Genomic DNA, 19,704 nt, shown 5'->3' on the forward strand with positions numbered 1-19,704 from the left:
TCTGGAGGGCGGCACTACCGGACTGTGGTACTGCCGGACCAGAACAGCAGCACTACCGCACCTATAAACAACTTTGAGTCACAGTTCAAAATCAGTGAAAGAAAACTTAGATCAGAGAAATTTCTCAGCCTACTGCAGGTATGATAGTCATAGATCAAGAGCTAGAAGTTGTAGGAACACCATACACAAATAGATCGACTAGAAATCCTAGAAATTACCTTAACAACAATATGACATGCAAGTAATGTAAATCAAGCACAAGAGATATAATGGTTTATCCCGTGGTTCGGCTCGCCACCAAGGCTTGCCTATATCCACGTTGTTGAGGTTAGCCACTAAGGCTTAGGGCTTTCCAATCCTTCCTCGTTCTCAAGTCAAGAGACTTAACCCTTGAGATGATGGGTGAGTTTACTAGCTTTAAGAGATGGTTACAAACCTCCTAGGGCTGCCACACAAGTTGACAAGCTCTACGGGCAACGCTCTAGCCGGCTAGGAGCCAAGCTCCAAGGGTAATAAACACAACCGCCGACCAAAACATGAACCAATTGCTCTTTTGAGTTGAGGAATCAATGGAGCTGCTCTCTAATCAGGTTTTGGACCCTTTTCTCTCAAGAATTGATGGAAAAATCAATGAATTTGCTTGAAGGCTCAAGGTCAACAATGGAGGGAGAGAGAGGCTCCTTTCTGTTTTGGACGAGCTGGAGTGAGGAAGAAGAGGCAGAGAGCCGTTGGGGAGGAAGGGGAAGGATATAAATACCCACAGCCTCCAATGGTCACTTAAATCGCGGTAGTGCCACACTGTGGCAGTGCCTCTCTTCGAGTGCGGCACTACCACACCACTCTAGACAGCAAGGGTAAGAGTGAAGTGTAGACTGTCTTGGCTGTGAATCTGAGGATGCATGTGTATGTTTGAGCACTTGGTAGCACATATTAGCTTAAGCATTGTGTCCCCCTTCATAGTACGGATTTTCCTATACTCAAATTCAAAATATAAAAGAATTTAAACCTTCTTTGAGTTTGAAGCCATCAACATTTGCAATTGGGGGCTCCTCCATTTCGTGTAGCATCCTTGAATATAAATTCCCTGCTTGTCATCTCGATAAATCTTATTAGTTCTCTAATTGTGTGGTCATTATCATCGAAACCCACAATTAGAGCTTGATTGCACTTCCAGATGACATTGCCTACTTCTCCCATAAGTATAGTACCGACAACAAGGAGCGGAACAACACCACTAGACATGCAACCAGGGTCAGGATGCTAATCATAAACTAGGTCTTTGTTGTGCAAGTTAGATCTAAAAAAAGACCTTTTAGGGCAATGTTTAAGCAGAAATTTCACAGGAATCATACAGGAATTTCACATAAATTAGTTCAATTTCATAGGAAGAATAAAGGAACAAAAATATTCCACGCATTCCAAACAGGCCCTTACTATGTTTTCAAACTTCTATTGTGCTACTCTTGTTGACGCGAAAATTTGTCCTCTGTTTATGTGATGCTAGACTTGCATGCGTTGAATATATTAGTCTCTACTATGTGCTGAAATTTAGCCTTTACTGTGTTAGAAATTGTCCAGTTGTCCTTTATTATTTTCTTTCTCTATCCCAAAATAAGTGTGTACCTTATATCTTGAGGAGTCAACTAATTTTAAGTTCGACTAGACTTATAGAAGATAATATCAATATTTTTATATCTGAATAAGTTCATTATAAAAAACATATCATGTGATTAATTTAATTACGCTTATTTGATATCATGAATGTTGATACTTTTTATACATATTTAGTCAAATTTGAAATTGGTTGATTTATCGAACTACGACACGTGCATTTATTTAGGATGGGGGAGGTAGTGTTTAAGTCTGTAGTAAACCTAGCATATTTGGGTTGTGTTGGCTTGTTCAAATGTGCTAAGGGCGTGTTTGGGATCTGTCCCAACCACCGCATGGTGCGCTATCTGTACCCAACCTTCACCCTATGGTACAGAAATGTGAGTGCTAGTTCAATCTCGTGGTCTGTGTGTCTCTGGTGGTGGAAAGAATCATCGATTGCGGTGGAGTGTTTGGCGTGATTTTCTTGATTCTCGCGGTGTGACGACCGTAGGTCCGATTTTAAGCGGTCTCAAACGCGCTCTAAAATAGATAGTGGATCTATTCATCAAACAGTGTTTGTGTTCTCTAGTAACGGGCCATTAATGGAACTGGATGGAAACTATAATAATGTGTTAGTTCTAGTTGATGTTATGATGTTTTAATAGTATCTGATGGTGGCGGAATTTTTCAGCAGATCTCCTATTTTGAGTCAACTAATTTTAAGTTTGGCTAGATTTATAGAAAATGATATCAATATTAATATATCTAAATTAAGTTAATATGAAATATAAAGAGTGATTAATTCACTTATTTGATATCATGAATGTTAATATATATATATATATATATATATATATATATATATATATATATATATATATATATATATATATATATATATACATATATATATATTTAGTCAATCTTGAAATTAATTGATTTCTCCAAGTATGAGATGTGCATTACTTAGGATGACGGGGTAGTATTTAAATCTATATAAAATGTAGCATATTTAGGTCATGTTCGTTTCTCTTATAATTCATCTTTTCAGCTTATTTTTTCAGCCGGAACCGTGTTTTTCTCTCAAAACAAATCAGCCGGAACAGTGTTCCGGCTTGTTTTTTCAGCGAAGCGAGCGGGGCCTTAGCTTTGTTCAAATGTGCTAAAATAGATGGTGGATCTATTCGTCAATCGGTGTCTGTGTTCTCTACCCTGTTCGAAGTCGAGGACTTGAAACCGAGTCACCCGTGCTGAGTCGATGACTTAAACTGGATGGGCAGGTTGCACCATTGAAAACCTAACCAACTAATTTGGGTACTATTAAACCATTTTTCTTAAATTAATTATGTGGTCAAAGTGCCATCTCCCACCGGAGCAAGTACAATAACAATTCAAATGGAAGAAATCTTCCCTTGACAAAGAATAACCAAAATCGAAAAGAAGAAATCGGTTACAACTATATCCCTCGATCGAATCACGCAATCAGCAAACTAGGAATTCCGAATTGCACAGTGCCAGTCCAGGAGAGATCAAACTTTGACTACGTGCAATTCCGATTGATAGAAGTAGGACATACCCATCGATCATTATTGGGGTGGACGATAGTAGCTATAGGCGCTGTAGAAGGTCTGCGCCATGGTGAGCAGCAGCAGGAACACAGCAGCGACGACGGAGACGATCGCCCATGGGTTGCTGAAGTAGTTGTGCTGCAGGCTCGCCACCCACGTGCTCCACTTGTAGTCGTAGTACCTGTTCACCTTGTCCGACAGCCCGGAGAGGTAGCTGTCGTTGATGTCGAACACCACCTCCTCACAGAGGCGGTTGAAGAGGTCGGCCACCTCGGCGTCGCTGCCGAGCCAGTGCTCTATGATGCCGCGGTCGTGCAGGTACTTGACGTCCTCGGCCGAGTTGATGAGGTTGTCCATGAAGATGGCGTAGGAGGTGATGTTGCTGTCGCCCGGGGTGGCGATGTCCATGTGGCACTGCTCGAACGCGATCAGGTTGAGGAACAGCAGCTTGGAGCCGTCGTGGATGAGGATCCGCGGGATCTGGAGCACGCCGTTGTCGAACTTGATGTCCCAGAACCGGTCCGTGTTGTGGCGCCGGCACCTGATGCCTGCCTCCCGGAGCTCCGACACGCAGTGCACGAACTGCTGCCGCCGCTTGTCGGCCACCCGCCGCAGCCCGGACCACTTCTTGGGCCACAGCCGCACGGCCGGTGGCGGCGTGGGCTGCAGGCCGGCACGCAGGAGGCTTCGTCGGAACACGTCGAGGCAGTGGAGCATCGGGCCCGACAGCGGGTCGAACGCCGCCGTGGCGTCGGCGCCGACGGACGACTCCAGCTTAGACCGGTCCTTACGGAGCAGCGGCGCGTCGGTGGGCATGAGCGGGTCGAAGAACTGCACGGCGAGGCTGGCGACGGTCTGCTCCGGGTTGCCGAGCTGGATATCGAGCAGGAGGTCGAGCACGAAGAGGGGCACCTGGTTCTCGAGCAGGATCATGTCGTTGCGCACGGCGTGCATCGCCCCGCGCATGGCGAAGATGGGGTCGTGCCGCGAGTACCCGAGGTCGTCGACGAAGCCCTTCCCGCTGTCCAGCGCGCCGCGGAAGAGCTCCAGCACGAAGGTGCCGTCCAGCACGAGGCACTCGGCGAGGTCGTTGCTCCCCATCCCGGCGGCGCGGCCCTCGTAGCAGGAGCGCGCCTGGTCCTCGAGCGCGCGCACGGCGCCGAGGTAGACGGTGACGTCGTGGCCCGTGCGCTTGAGCACGTGGTGCAGCGCGCGCCACTTGTGGCGGTCCATCTCCCGCAGGCGGCGCCGGCCGTGGTGGAGCGGGCCGATGGACACCACCTGCGGCGTGTAGGCGCGCTCGTCGCCGTCGCGGAGGCACTTGGGCACGCGGTACACGGAGAGGCGCGCCCAGGGGCAGGCCGCCTCCTCGGCGCGCGCCTGCGCCAGCTTCCCGCGGATGGCGATCACCCATTCCGAGTCTTGCGGCTTGGGGCTGTGCGCCGGGGACAGCGCCCGCGACCTGGTGGCGGCCGGCCGGTCCTGTTCCGACTGGCGCTGGAGCGGCGGCGGCGGCGGCGACGACGCGTCGCCGTTCGTGAGCCGCAGCGGCAGGTCCCGCGGCGGCGGGGACTTCTGGAGGTTGGCGTCGACGGCCTCCCTGAGCTTGATCGTGATGAGGTACCAGCTCAGGACGTCCTTGTTGAAGACGGCGACCATCGATGGCGGCTGGCTGATGGCTGTGGCGTTGCGTCTCCTGGCTGCCAAGTCTGGCCCCGGGCCCGGGACAGAGAGAGCAGGCAAGGCAAGAAATGATGTGCGGGGCGTGCTCAACAACTGCTGATGTGCAAGCCATGTGCTGCCGTGCCGGTAATAATTAGGCTGTGTGGAAATCTGTCTCCTGTTGCTTGTCTGCGCTAAAACAACCTCATTCTCGATACCCGAACAAGCTCATTCTCGTCTTCATGCTGTAAGTAGGTAGGCCCTGTTCGCTTCTATTGTAATTCTTCTTTTTCAGTTTATTTTTTTAGTCAGAACATTATTTTTCTCTCACAACAAATCAGCTGAAACAGTGTTTTGACTTTTTTTCAGCGAAGCGAACGGGGCCTAATGAGTACAACGAGTTGACAATCTTTTCATTTAAATGTGAACGAGTCAACAATTGGTAACCCATGAATCCCGTGTGGATTGTCGTAGCGAAAAAAAATTGTGTGGGCGATCCCCCTCGCCGATCGATGCCGTGTGGTTGGAAACTCCATCGAACGGCAGCTGTACACGACGTCTCGACTGAAGCCAAATCGGCTGACGGCTCGGCTACAAATCGGCTCAGCCTGTCCTTCCCATCGGCCATCGAGACGCTCCTCAGATGTCGCCGTCGCCTGTACCCGAGGTCCACGCCGCCGGTACCCGCCGTATCCGGGGAAGAGCGCCCTCTCCATCCGCTTCTACCTGCGCACGGCGCGGCCTATGCCAGCATTTCGCCGATGCCAGAGTTTCTTCCCCGGCCCCCTCTTCTACTTAAGCTGATCTCCGGTGCTGTTGCCGTGGCCTGAGCCTCTGCCTGAGCGCCGAAGCCGTCCACCGTGACTGGCCGATTAGGTGCAGGAGCCCTACTTCGGGGAGAAGAAAGGGGCCAAGCTGACTTGCAGTGGGAACTGCGGATGAGAGAGCCATCTGTGCGGGAGACGGCTAGTAGTGCGGAGGAGCGGCCTCCCCTCAGCCATCTGATTTTCGCCGGCACCACACGTCATTCATCCAAGCTATGGACCCACACAAGGGAGTTTAGACCCTAGGTCCATCTAACTTTTTTCCGTCCAGAGGTAGTGGGGGCGCACGACGCCTTCCAGTTCCCAGACCCCAACCCGCCGAAGGGGCGAAGGTGAACGTGCTATAGTGTTTTTCTCTCGTAACAAATCAATTTCAGCAGACTTATCAGCTGGAGAAACCATAATCCGAACAGCACGCCGTCACACACGACCACGCCACGACTTGGCACATGGTGGTAATCAGAACGGCGCCTCGACCGTATCCTGATTCGTATGCTGCTAATGTGCACGCCCCCACCCGTCGTGACAGAAAGAGAGACCACACACTGTGATTGCCGCCACAAACGTTGGCGAGGCCCATCATCAGTGCCCCAGTGGTGCCCGCGTCCTGCATGCTCTGACGCGCGAACGCGACCAGGCTGGCTGAAAGGCTGGATAATAAGGGGGGCGGTTGGTTTCTACGGACCGAATGTTTAGACATGTACCTAGAATATTAAATATAAACTAATTACAAAATTAATTACACAACTTATGATTAATTTATGTGATTAATCTTTTAAACCTAATTAGTTCATGATTTGATAACGTGTGCTACAGTAAACATGTGCTAATGATAGATTAATTAGGCTTAAAAATCGTCTCGCAAATTAGCTTATATCTATGTAATTGATTTTATAATTAATCTATATTTAATATTCTTTATTAGTATCTAAATGTTCGAAGAACCAAACACCCCTTAAATAATGCCTGCTCGGCTGCTCCTGGCATGGGTACGTAGGAATTGCTGTCACCGGCGACTCGGCGAGGCTGCAAATAAAGAACGCCAAGTCCAGATTTCAGCTGGTCGCGTGATCTAATATCTGACAATAATCCTTGTACATTAGCGTGTTCCATGTGGGCTTTATCATGCTGATGGAGCGATGGGGGCGTGAAACGAGCAGATGGAGCTAGCTGGCTTTTGTATGGTGGACTGGGCCATGGGCCCTGCATGCACATTGCTGCACCCGGGCCAAAAACGGTCTTTTTTTTTGGCGAAATAGAAGGTATCACGGTCTTTTTTTTTTTGGACTACACAACACAACTTTTGGTTGATTTTGTTTCATTGAATCAACCAGATTTTAAACCAACCAAAGACTGACACGTCACAACTCAAACAGATTTAATTAAAATCTAGAAGATATGGGAATATAAAACAACCAGAAATTAATCAGCCAAGCACAATAGAAAAAAGTGATTGAAAAAACTAAAACCGTCAACAATCAGATCTCAAACAATGAGTGGACCACACCCTGCTGCAACCGACCTCCACCAGATCATCGAAAAATGAAAATGAAAATGAAAATGAAAATGAAAAATAAAATGAATACAACTTTAATCAATAGACTAGAATAAGACTACAAAACTGAAATTAAAGGAAACTCAAACTGCATATAACAGGCCATACTTTAGAAGATAAAAAGAAAAGAAAAACTAAAATTTTAATCAATAGACTAAGACTACAAAACTGAAATTAAAGGAAACTCAAACTGCATATAACACACCATACTTTAGAAGCTAAAAAAACTGAAAAACTGAGACTAGTGCTCATAGACTAAAACTGAAGAAAAAAAATACTAAAGCTGAATCTACAGAAACTAACAAAACTTTCGGAAACATTGAATCAAGCACAAATGCTAAACGAAAAATAGCCAAAGTGAAAAATGACTAGTGCTCAAAAACTAAAACTGAAAGAAATACTAAAACTGAGTCCACACAAATCAAAACAAATTCTACATATATTACTACTACTGAAATTAGATTGAGAGAAACGTATACTGAATATATATTGAGCTATTTTTAAAAACTTATAATGAAGATTGAGAGAAAATACAACAACTTAAAATGAATATATAATTATGATGACATAATGAAACAAAGTGAACTAGAACTTAAAAACTCAACTAAAAAAGACTATAATTAATTAAAATCTGAACTAATAATTGTACTGAACCTGAAACTAATTATAGATACTCTGAAACATGAACACTAACTGAAAACTAAAAATTGAACCCAAGTGATAAATAAATTGAAACTAGTTGTTTGCGAGTTAGCCGGCGTAGTAGAAGCTATGCAGCACGGATACGGATACGGATACGGATACGTGTATCGGTATCGGACGGATATGGATACGCAGATACGCCATTTTTCTAAAAAACCTAATATGCGGATATGTTTTATGTTTTTTTAAATAATAATAAGACATGTTAAAATTAGTAGAAGCCAATCAAACGCTCAATGAAGCCACATCTACAATTATTTAACTGCTTCTAGACTAGTGGCTTCGTACAACAGAAGCACTGACGCAACATCCCATCTCCACCACTCGTTCCACCGACACTAGTAAAAATCAGCACAGCTCACCACCGCTCAGTCTGTATTCTTTGCTTCCCTAGATCTCACCTCTTTCCACAGGGAAGACAGAAATCAGGCAACAGGAACAGATCAGAGGTTGCCGTTGAAGAAGAAATGAACAAGACTAGATCAGGAGGGGAAGAAAGAAATTAAGAAGGGAAGATCACCGGGAGTCTCCGCTGAATCGCCACCAGGAAGTGCTAGAGGTTGTTGCGGCCGCCGAGGCAGGTGGGTGGCTAGGAGGGAGGCGTCGGGCGGGCTGCGCCATTGGCGCTCGAGCGTACCGGCAGGAAGCCGCGCGTCGGGTGGTGGCACTCGTGTCGCTGCGCATCCGAGCGGGCGGTAGCACTTCCGGGCGGAAGGTGCGGTCAGCCACTCAGCCCTCGAGCGTGCAAGTGGGCAGAGGCGCATCAGGCGGCGGCGCTTGTGCAGCCGGGCGTCTGTGGCGGAAGGCGGATACATATCGTCATTCATCAAATCGCGTGGATACGTATCAGAGGAAGTATCGGATTTTTTTCTACAATTATTTGTTTCCCGAAACTTCAAGGATACATATCCGTCGCGTATCCCAAGCGTATCCGTATCGGATACGTCTCCGATACGGGATACGTGGCCTACCTCACGCATTCGTGTAACGTAGAGTAGAAGCTGCACACCGAAAACAAAAGATGGAGGAGGTCAGTTGCAACTAGTCACCAAATAGATGGAGTCAGAGACTAGCGGTCTGTTCGCTGGTTGGTTTTTAGACTGATAAGCTCGGCTGATGCTGATTTATTATGAGAGGAAAATACTGTTAGCTGACTGATAAGCCCTAACTAAAACCAACAAGTGAACATGCTCATTTAGCGAAACAGGGAAACAGAGAGCAGAATCTGACTAAAAGTCATCGACAAATAAAAGGGTAATTCTATATTTCCATCACGAGTCCGCCTCCGGAACCGAACAAGAATGAACACGAATTAAGATAAGTAGTTGCGCCGCCCAAACACAAGCACAGAGCAAAGACCCAGACCTACCCGTGGAAACCGAGCAGCTCCGCTCAGCGAACCAAAAGTAACTCCGCCGCCCAACCACGATGTCCAGAAACTCTGCACGCGAAGACCAGACTGCAAGTCTCCAGCGCCTCTCAATATTCTCCCCCCAAAAAGATTCTCTAGATTTCAAAATACGAGATATACTGAATAAAATAAAAAAAGAAAAGAAAAATAGAAACACAGCCCAACAAGATAACTGAAACGGCCCATAAAAAAGAAAGCCACTGAAGATAGTACACATCTCAACAAAATCACAGTCGTACAAATCTGATTGATTAAGAAAAAAAACAACAACCTGTAGATGAATAGAAATCCTACTTTTTTGGCGAAATAGAAGGTATCACGGTCCACGAACATCTTTTACTGTCGTAGAGGATAAGCAATTATTTCGTCACCTTCCAGGCGCCCCAAATCTGATTGAACAAGATTACGGCCCGTTCGCTCGTCGGAAACTTAGCTGAAAAACACCGTGCCGACTGATTTGTTGTGAGAGAAAAATACTATTCGACTGGTTCGGTGAACAATAACTTATGAGTGGAATGACGAACACCATCTACATTATGTTTGGGGAAGCCCATATGGTGTATGGGCCAAACTTCCTCTCGAAGAGGCCCAATAAAGATTAGTGTTGTCGGTGTTTCGAACAAGCACCGACTAGTAAATTTATAGTTGTTGCGCGTTAGGCTCGAATGGTGTACTAAAGGACACAAGGTTTATACTGGTTCGGGCAAAACGTCCCTACGTCCAGTCTGCTGATGCTCGTGTTATTAGTACCGAAAAGGTTCGTAGTAAGGGGTACAAATGATCGAGAGAGGGACATGTCCCAAGTCTCTGATGGAAAGGTCGAAAGGACGTCAAGAGCTCGATTGCTGCTTGATTGTGTGTTGTGTGTCCAAAACGATCGATCAAAAGTCGGTCCCCTTAGTGGGGTGCTCTGTCCTCCCTTTTATAGACCAAGGGGAGCAGGGGTTACAGATTGGAGAAAAATGAAAAAAACAAAAGGTAGAGAAGGTCCTTTGGGGGAGTCAGATCTTCCTTTTCCCATGTGCTTGCCCTACTAACATGGCAGACCGTGTTAGGAATGGCGTGTTCCCTGATCCTTATAGGACCGTGCCCTGGCCTCTGTTAGCAAGTGGGTGCGTCCCATCCTACGCCGGCGGATGGTGCGACGTGTCAAAGGGCCAAGCTATGACCCTTCAGGGAGTAGACGGGGAAGTGACCCTACGTCCGTCACTGTAGGTGATGTAAATTCTATTTTGGATCGTAGTGGTTGTCGCATGCTTGTGTTAGTATCCGTGTCCGAGGGCTGATGGCGGCGCCTACAACACTATGGGACAAAAGTCGGCGCCTACCACACTATTTGGGCACTGTTAGGTCGTAAAGGGCTTAAAGCGCCTATCCCATCATATCCTGACGGTGCCTTCCTATAGGCGTACAGGGCATGGTCCTCGATACTGCGGTTGACTCGAATATCCTTTCGTACCCTGTGCTCGTCATTATGAAGGATCAGGATGCAGTCGTCGGGCGAGGCGGAGCCTGCCCTCAGACGTTGGGCGAGGCGGGGCTAGCCCTCAGCCATTGGGTGAGGCAGAGCCTGCCCTCGGGTGTCGGGTGAGGCGGAGTCTAGCCCTTAACCGTCGGGCGAGGCGGAGCCCGCTCTCGGACGTCGGGCGAGGCGAAGCCTGCCCTTAGCCATCGGGCGAGGCGGAGTCTAGCCCTCGGGGGTCGGGCGAGGGGGAGCCCACCCTCGGACGTCGAGCGAGGCGGAACTAGCACTTAGCCATCGGGCGAGACAGAGTCTAGCCCTCGGGGGTCGGGCGAGGCGGGACCAATCTTCCATTGTTCGGGCAAGAAGCGCAGTAGCGTTGTTGTCTGACCGGAAGTGGCAACGTTCGATGGTTATTAGTTCCACCTCACTGGGTACCCCGGTATTAGGTCCTCGACAGTAGCCCCCGAGCCCCTGGGTGATTTGGGCAGAATCGTCCGGGGGGTGTTTCAATTCGCCAGAGGGTGCACGCGAGCGCACCCGACGGGTATAGCCCCCGAGCCCCCGGGTGATTCGGGCATAATCGGCCGGGGGTATTTCGATTCGTTAGATGGTGCGCGCAAGCGCACCCGTCGAGTGCAGCTCTCGAGCCCTCTGGGTGATTCGGGCAGAATCGGCCGGGGGTATTTTGATTTGCCAGAGGATGCGCGCGAGCGCACCCATCGGGTGTAGCCCCCAAGCCCCCGGGTGATTTGGGCAGAATCGCCCGGGGGGTAATTTTGGACCCTTCGCGGGTAAGGCTATGAGATTTGGTTTGTCAACTGGATAGTTTTAAGGGAACCCTGGTATCCTATTCGTGGGGATTTCATCCAGGGTCAGCCTGGCTAGGGCTCAACTACGGATCAAGGCTCCACTGATGCTCATGTACCTAAGTATTGGTCGCTCGTGGGCCCATCCCTCGTTGGGATGACTGTCGAGACTGTTGGGCCGGCCCTTGGACTCCTAGGCCTAGGCGCGCCGGAGAAGAAGTTTTTTGGCCCGTATCCCCTTTGTGGTAAAAGAGTCCAGTCCGCTTGGGAAGGCGAACCATCTAGCGTGATTTTGGTGGGAAAGGATAGGGATCACGGGCACGTATCCCGCGATGTGACGCGGCGGTGTGTCATGGTAGGCTCGGAGATCGAGGTGGATGGTTATTCTTCTCGCATCTGTTGCCCCTATAAAACCACAGGGTTCACCCCCAGGGTTCTGTACTTCGCCTCCTCTCCTTCGTATCTACAAAGTCCCCCCCAATCGCCTGAGCCTCCCACACCCGTATTATTGCCGCCGTCAAGCTCGCATCCGCATCGCAGTCGCCATCGAGCTCGCATCCACCCCATTTCCTGTCGTTTCAATGGAGCCGTGGTGCAGATCCAACATTACCCCTTAGCGTCTAGAGGGCCTCGTCTACCGTGGCCTACTTCACCCATTGTCCACCATCGAGGAGTGGTGGCTGCCTGGTGATGAGGACAAGCCGTCACCGCCCGAAGGATTTGTCGTGTCCTTTGCTCTCTTCCATGAGCGAGGATTCGCCGTACCTGCTCATAAGTTCCTTCAGGGGCTGTTGGATTACTACCAGGTGGAGTTGCAGCACCTTAATCCCAATGGGGTCCAGCATATTGCGGCGTTCATTGCCCTATGAGGGGTTCCTAGGGATTAGTCCCCACTTTGATCTGTGGCAGTATTTCTTTGCCGTCAACCTATCGAAGAAGCGGGTTGGGAAGCAAGAGCTGAGCAAGCCGATGGGATGTGCCAGCATTCATCTAGGCAACAACCGGGCGAACGACTACCCATTGATGCGTCTGTCGACCTCCAACAACGGGCGGCACTCACAGTGGTTTTACGTCAAGGATGACATGGCCGCCCCCTTGCCGGTGTTCTCCGGGTGCATCATTTAAGATGTCCCAGGGTCATGGAAGCGGGGTGTCCCAGACAAAGATAAGAAGAGGATCAAGGACCATCTCGCCACCCTCCAAATTCTAAAGGAGAGGGGCGTGAAGGGATCAGGGATCATCAGCGCCTACCGCGCGCGGAGGGTGGCGCCACTGATGAGCAGCGCGCTCCCCCTGTTTCTGATGGCGTTTAGGGCGTCGCCTGAAGGGACGATGCTCATCGACGAAGCGCTCCCCCCCCCCCCACCGAAGTGGTGTAGCGGATCAAGGAGGTGATGGAGCCTTTAAAGGACAGCGCCGGTGTTGTCCTTGATTTCGTGTAACCTGTGCTGGGGCATCCCCCGATGTGGCCGAAATCGGGGTTCATTGATTTCGTAAGTTCTCTTTTCTCGTGCCTCCTCGTCACTTGAATTTATGACCCCTTGATGCTGAACTTGGGATAGCGAGACCTACCAAAGAGACTCGTCCTCGGGGATAGCTCGGCTCCGCTGCCGAAGGACCAGATCTTAGCGACAGCGAATCGCACCACAGCCGAGTAGGATAGGAGGACGATGGAGCTTAAGAAGAAGATGCTACGGAAGCAGCAAGCACAGGATTGAGGAGAGGAGACAGATAGTGATGACGACAAAGATGATGAGGAGTTTGACAAGGTAGTAGCCGACATGGATTGGGATGTCTTGGAGGGTGAGGATTCACTGAGAGGCACCCAATTGTCCATGTAGGGACCCTTCCCGTTCCATGTGGGGAGAAGTGAGTCCATGAGGCCAGTGGAGCCGGGCCCATCCTTGGGTCTAGTGGGAGCTAGTGGATCCGCCACCACACCCAGGGTGCCGGCGGAGGATCGGTGGATGGGGGGAGGTGGATCTGCCACCGCGCCTGAGGTGCTGATGGAGGGGGGTGGCTCTGATGCTTTGCCCCATGAGCCGATGGGGGCGAGTGGCCCTGCCGCCAAGCCCGAGGTACCAATAGAGAGGGGTGGCTCTGTCATCGCGGCATCGGAGATAAGGGAGGCGAGACCCTCTGCCCGAGAGCAGGGGGCAGGTTCAAAATGGTCTCGCCCGGATGAGTTGGAGTAGGAATCTAGGGGTTCATCCCCAAAACGTTCCTATCGCCCAACAGCGCTGGAGTAAGTCACCAATTCCTCTGTATTTCCTATTTTTCTATTTTTCGGTGTGACCTTATGCCTTTTTACTTTTTGCAGACTCTTGCGACGGCGCCGTTCCTTGGCACTGGTGACCAAGAAGAGTGTCGCTCTTCAGGCGGAACGGGTGTCATCGCCTGATGTTGCTCCTATTTCGGGCAGGAGCGGAGCCGATGTTGTAGCCCCATCGGCCGAAAAGGCGCCACCAGCGCTGGCGCTCGTGCCCTCGACGGGTCAGGCGGGCGCCGAGGCTAAGGAAGCTCCCTCGGGGGTCACCGAGCAGACAACGGTGGAGGTGACTCCGCCCCCTACGTTGGGGGGGATGGAGCCGCCGCCCGCGCTTTGTGGTGCCTCCTATGGTGGGCGCGGCATCGCAAGTTGAGCCCTTGGCATCGCAAGCGGAGGTGGCCATGACCACGCCAAGTAAGGAGCAGCCAGACATAGCCATGGCGGTGTCCGAGGGAGCGGCGCAATCCGTGCCACTGGTGGCCCTGGCGGCGATGCCCGAGGTAGGTTGGATAGAGGTGGACATGGCTGGAGGGTCCTTGGGCATAGTGGCGGTGGTGGAGAGGATCAGCGGGGGGTCGCCCACGCAGCGTGAGCCACTGCTCCGGTGGATGGCGCCTCAGGACCCAATGTCGACTCTCTTCTCGCTCGACGATGCTTCTAAGAGCATGGAGGTGGGAGAGTCTCGACATTGGGTTCTTGGCCATGATGGATTCCTTGAGCCAAGCCAGGGGTGTCCTGCATGACATTATTGTTCCCACTGGCTAGGTATGTGCTTGATCTTCCCTCCCACTTTCTTCTTTTCTTCATGTGTTCTTGTATTTTTGTATTTTTGATACTGGTCTTCTTTTAGTCCCTTATTGCTCGTAGCCAGGGGAAATCCCAGTTCCTCTACGAGTAGAAGGCAGAATGGGACCACCTCATTGAGGAGGCCCGGCTGCGCGGAGATGTGAGCACCCAGCTTTTGTTGTCACCCAATAGCGAGAAGCCGAGGCGCGTCGAGACGTGGAAGAGGTCCATAGGATGTTCTAGGATCTGTCAGCGAGGGTACAGTGGGACAAGGAGGTGGTCGCCAGGGTCTGAAAGGAGTAGGATGAGCTACTCTAGAAGGATGTCGAGGCTAGCCAGTGGGCCATCGACCTCCTGGCTGAGCTGGAGACGGAGTAGGATCTCAACCTGAGGGTCGACGAAAGGTTCGTGGCCCTACAGCAAAGGGTGAATCAGGACACTGGGGAGATCACCCGGCTGTGCAGGGAGTGAGACGAGCTATGCCAGACCATAGAAAGACTCTAGTCAGAGCGTGGCTCGGTCTATGAGTAGCACGATCGGGCTATCCGAGAGTGCGATGAGGCATGTCTGGTGGTCAACTCCCTCCGGGCGAATCTTAGAGTCATCGTGACCCGAAGGCTGGAGGCCGAGAACATCTCTGTCAGGATGGGCATGAAGCTCGCCAAGGTGCAGGGGATTCTTCAGGCTAAGAGTGACAAGCACGATCTCCTACGCACTGCCGTCGAGGTGGTCTTTGATGACCTAGGGGTGGCGCAGTCGGAGGAAACTAGCTCACTTGTGGCTCGTGCCGCAGGTATCACGGCGCGGGTGGGCTAGTTTGAGGAGGACGCCTTTCACACCACTATCACTCAAGCCTTTACTGTTGCCTGCTCTCACTATGATCAGGAAATCAACTTGGAGGTAATGAGCCTCGGCTTCGCGCCTAGCTACGAAAACTCCGAGCTGGATGAGATTGAGAAGGTGGTGACTCCCATTGCGTGGAATCTGGTGAATAGGCTGAAAGACATGGTTCTCCCTTCGAGGAAGTAGTTAGTTGGATAAGTTTGCCAAACATTTATCTGTAATATGTGGACAAGTGTTGGTACTTTCATGTCCAAAAATAGTTTCATTTCGTAATTTTGTTTCGTTCGTTTTGATCTTACTTTCTTCCCTTTTGCAATCGAGAAAAAAGGTTTATGCGATCAGACCCTTCCATTTGTTAAGACCATAGGGCCCGAGGTGTATAAGGGGGAAAATTCGATTATGCTGGTGAGCAAAGTTACCATAGTCATCGGGGCATGGGCTTTTTGCTGTCTTACCGAGCGTGCTCGTTTATCTGTTTCCATGAACCTTGCCACCAATCTTAGTGCGAGGAAAAGGTCTGATGCAACGAATGTTTCGAAAAAGAGGTATTTATACCTTTGTTAGCCCTCGGGTAAGATCCGACTCCTTGCGGCTCTTTGGGGCCAGATGTTACTGGAGACCGAAACGAGGATAGCGAACTTGCTCTTATATTCACACGTACCCCTTACTTTGGATTTTGGGGATGGTTCTATGACCGTATGTTTGGTCTTATCACTGGCCCAGCCTTCCCTGAGCCCCCGTGCATGGTGGAGATTCAGTCAAGGGCTGGCTCATTTTTTGACTGTCGCCCCATCCATAGTTTTTTGCAACTAGAGGGGTTGAGGCGATGTCACTTGCCTCGATGGCTTGAGTGACATGCCTGATAAGATCGCTAACGGGATGTTCGAACAGAATCTGATCCCACTACTTTGCGATAGGGTCGACAAAGCTCTCGGGCGGCATTTCGTTGCTCCTTGACCTGCCTTCCAACAGATTCCCCCTTACTCTATGGGCTCGGCAAGAGGCTAGATTGAACTTAGAAGGTTGAGATAACCCTTCCCACCTCAATGCGGGTTGGGCAAAGGCCACTGAGGCTCATCTGCGTTTTCTCCCCTAGCTCTTGTTGGATGCGAGGCGGCCTTAGACCCTTCATGGGTTAGCCTTCGAACCTCGGTCTCTCGATCTCAGATCGAGTGGCTCGAGCTCTTGAGCCCCTTAGGGTCTGATAGGGGTCGGCCATGTTTCACGCATCACCCCATCCTCAATTTCCACAACCAGAGGGGCTGAGTTGACGACACTTGCCTCGATAGCTCGAGTGTCGTGCTCAATGAGCTTGCTAACAGGTATGTTCGTGTGAAATTTAGGTCCATCATTCACTGATAGGGTCAGCAGAGCCCTCATGTGGCATTCCACTACTTCTTAACCCGCCTCCCGGCAGATACCTGAGCCGTTCGGTAGGCTCAGGTGGCCTATTGGCCTCTCCTCGATGGAGATTCTGTGGGTTTGGCTCGAGGTTAGAATCCAATGAGAAAGGTCGAGATGTCCCTGTCTGCTTCTGAGCAGGGTGTCGATGCAGGACCCATAGGATACCCTGCAAGGAAGAGAGAAGATCTAGTCTAACTAGGATTCTTCCTATGTAATCCTAGTAGTAATACTACCCTGTAATCCTACTAGGACTCTACATTGTAAACCGACTAGGACTCTGACCTCCTGACCATATAAAGGAGGGTAGGGCTTCTTGGATCAGGGACTTTTGAACAGTTGTACGACACCACACTTTACGATCAATCCAACGCAAAGGCAAATGCCGATTGGACGTAGGGCTATTACTCGATCGAAGATGAAGGGTCCGAACTAGGATAAATCGACTATCTCTTGCGTTAACCGTCGAGTTCCGCATACGCTGAAGCCCAAACATACTGCCTCGGGGACCCCCGTGGTAGGCTATCGATGGTCAAACATCGACAGCTGCCCACCAGGCCCGTTTTAACATGGCATGAGGATGCAATGGTCCATTTACTGACACAGCTAAAATGACAGACGTCATAAATCCACACAACGATATAGTTCAACGGGCAGATTTTAGACTTATCCATCCAGCACCACGGCGGAGTAATCATATTGCTACGAAAAGAACTCATCAACCATGAAGCAACGAAGGGTTACCAACAAGGAACACAACAACCTGGATCTTATAGAAAGAACTCAGGATTCTCACAAACAACCAGGAGCAGAATAAAGAATGACAACTTAGAAGACAAGATTTTTTTCCATTATGAATGGTTTCGAAAAATAGAAGATTACACATCTTACAAGACCCAACGAACTCGGTACTACAACAAGTAAGGTAGCAAAGAGGAACCCAGCCACAGCTAGGCTCTGGAACGACTACGTGTTCCAAATTGCTACTCGGTAGAACAAACCACACTTGGCTACACTGTTTTCTTCAAAGGACGGACGCAATGCATCCAAGGCGGAGATCAGCAGCATGGCAGGACAACATGGAGCAGAGAAGGCCGATAGGCATCTATCTACCCAAGTCTGATGTGATGCTAGATATGGTGTTGATCTGCACCGGATAGTCTTAGGGTAGGCGGTGAGGATCAACCTAGAACTGTCAGGTGAAGGAACGAAGCCCACATCATAAGACTTCCTCCAACTACTGCCACGTACATCCTGGTACATTACTGCTGCGGGATTAGCCTACCTCTAATCCCTATCACAAGACTCCCTCCAGCTACAGCAAGACACACAAGAACTGCAAAATACGCCCGGGGGCTGCTCTACTTTACAAACTACCATATTCATGACTATAGAGACTTTAGAACAAGCAACAAAACGCTCAATGAATCAAAACAGCACTCTAGGAGGGTATTTATAGATCGAAGGAGCGATGCACATGGACCAGGAGCACCAACGAAACAAGCCTAACAAAGGACACAGTGAAAAGACAGAACTCAATAATGGAGGACTCAGAAGTGAAGGAACAGTACCTAAAAGCAAGCATATTCAGAAGAATATACCAACACTGTGCATCCTGTGAACAAACAGCATTTATACTCAACTACCACCATGCAACTACACCTGACAAAAAGCAAACTACCAGAGAATATGCCAAGACCGTATATCCGAGTTCTTTTTAAATAAAAGAACCCGGAAATGTGCTCGGGGGCTGCAACAGAAAATGTTTTCAATAATCAAGACCCTCTAGCTCCTTGTTTCAAATAGCAAGAGGCTTGGGGGCTACACTCAGTGAGTGCACTTTTTCTTCCAAAAAGCACACATCACTCAAATTCTTCAAGACAACGGTTCAAGACCCTCTAACTTTTTGTTCCAAATAGCAAGAGGCTCGGGGGCTACACTCAGTGAGTGCACTTTCTTCAAAAAAGCGCACATCACTCAGAAGACTTCTTTAGAATAGGAATTTTCAAACAACATAAAGATTTAGGACCCTCCAACTTTTTGTTTCAAGTAGCAAGTGGCTTGGAGGCTACACTCAGTGAGTGCACTTTTTCTTAAAAAAAAGCACGTCACAGAAAATACTTCTTCAAGCCAGACCACTTCAAGACCTCAAGACAAAAAGAACCTGGACCGAGCCATATCCAAGTTCTTTTTGACCTTCAATGAAGAAACAGAGCAGTTTCAAGACAAGATCCTCCAGCTCCTTGTTCCAAATAGCAAGAGGCTCTGGGGCTACACCTAGATGGATGAACTTTTTTTCAAAAAAGCACACAACACTCGAAGATCCAAAGAAGCGCTACATGGTTTCACTCAAGAAAGCACTCGGACGACCCTTGTTCCTACTCGACAAGAGGAACAAGATGAGGCTTCCAGATTTCAACCATGAAGTGCTTGGGGGCTTGTCGATGCCGGACCCACAGGATACCCCACAAGGAAGAGAGAAAATCTAGTCTAACTAGAATTCTTCTCATATAATCCTAGTAGTAATACTACCCTGTAATCCTACTAGGACTCTACATTGTAAACCGACTAGGACTCTAGCCTCTTGACTATATAAAGAAGGACAGGGCTCCTTAGATCGGGGACTTTTGAACAATTGTATGACACCACACTTTACGATCAATCCAACGCAAAGGCAAACGCCGACTGGACAGTAGGGCAATTACTCAATCAAAGATTGAGGGTCCGAACTAGGATAAATCGACTGTCTCTTGTATTTACCATCGAGTTCTACATATGCTGAAGCCCGAACATACTGCCCCGGAGACCCCCGTGGTAGG

At 49.5% G+C, this 19,704-nt stretch overlaps 1 protein-coding gene across 1 annotated transcript; it reads right to left on the reverse strand.

The window, feature by feature from the left end:
- Positions 1 to 2,916: 2,916 nt before the first annotated feature.
- Positions 2,917 to 5,076, reverse strand: LOC136497041 (UPF0481 protein At3g47200-like). The gene has a single exon (XM_066492829.1). It carries the CDS (start codon positions 4,818 to 4,820, stop codon positions 3,180 to 3,182), a length of 1,641 nt encoding a protein of 546 aa, XP_066348926.1. The 5' UTR covers positions 4,821 to 5,076; the 3' UTR covers positions 2,917 to 3,179.
- Between the last annotated feature and the right edge of the window lie 14,628 nt (positions 5,077 to 19,704).

This window comes from Miscanthus floridulus, chromosome 12 (genome assembly GCF_019320115.1).
Source record: "Miscanthus floridulus cultivar M001 chromosome 12, ASM1932011v1, whole genome shotgun sequence".
Classification (NCBI taxonomy): Eukaryota; Viridiplantae; Streptophyta; class Magnoliopsida; order Poales; family Poaceae; genus Miscanthus; species Miscanthus floridulus.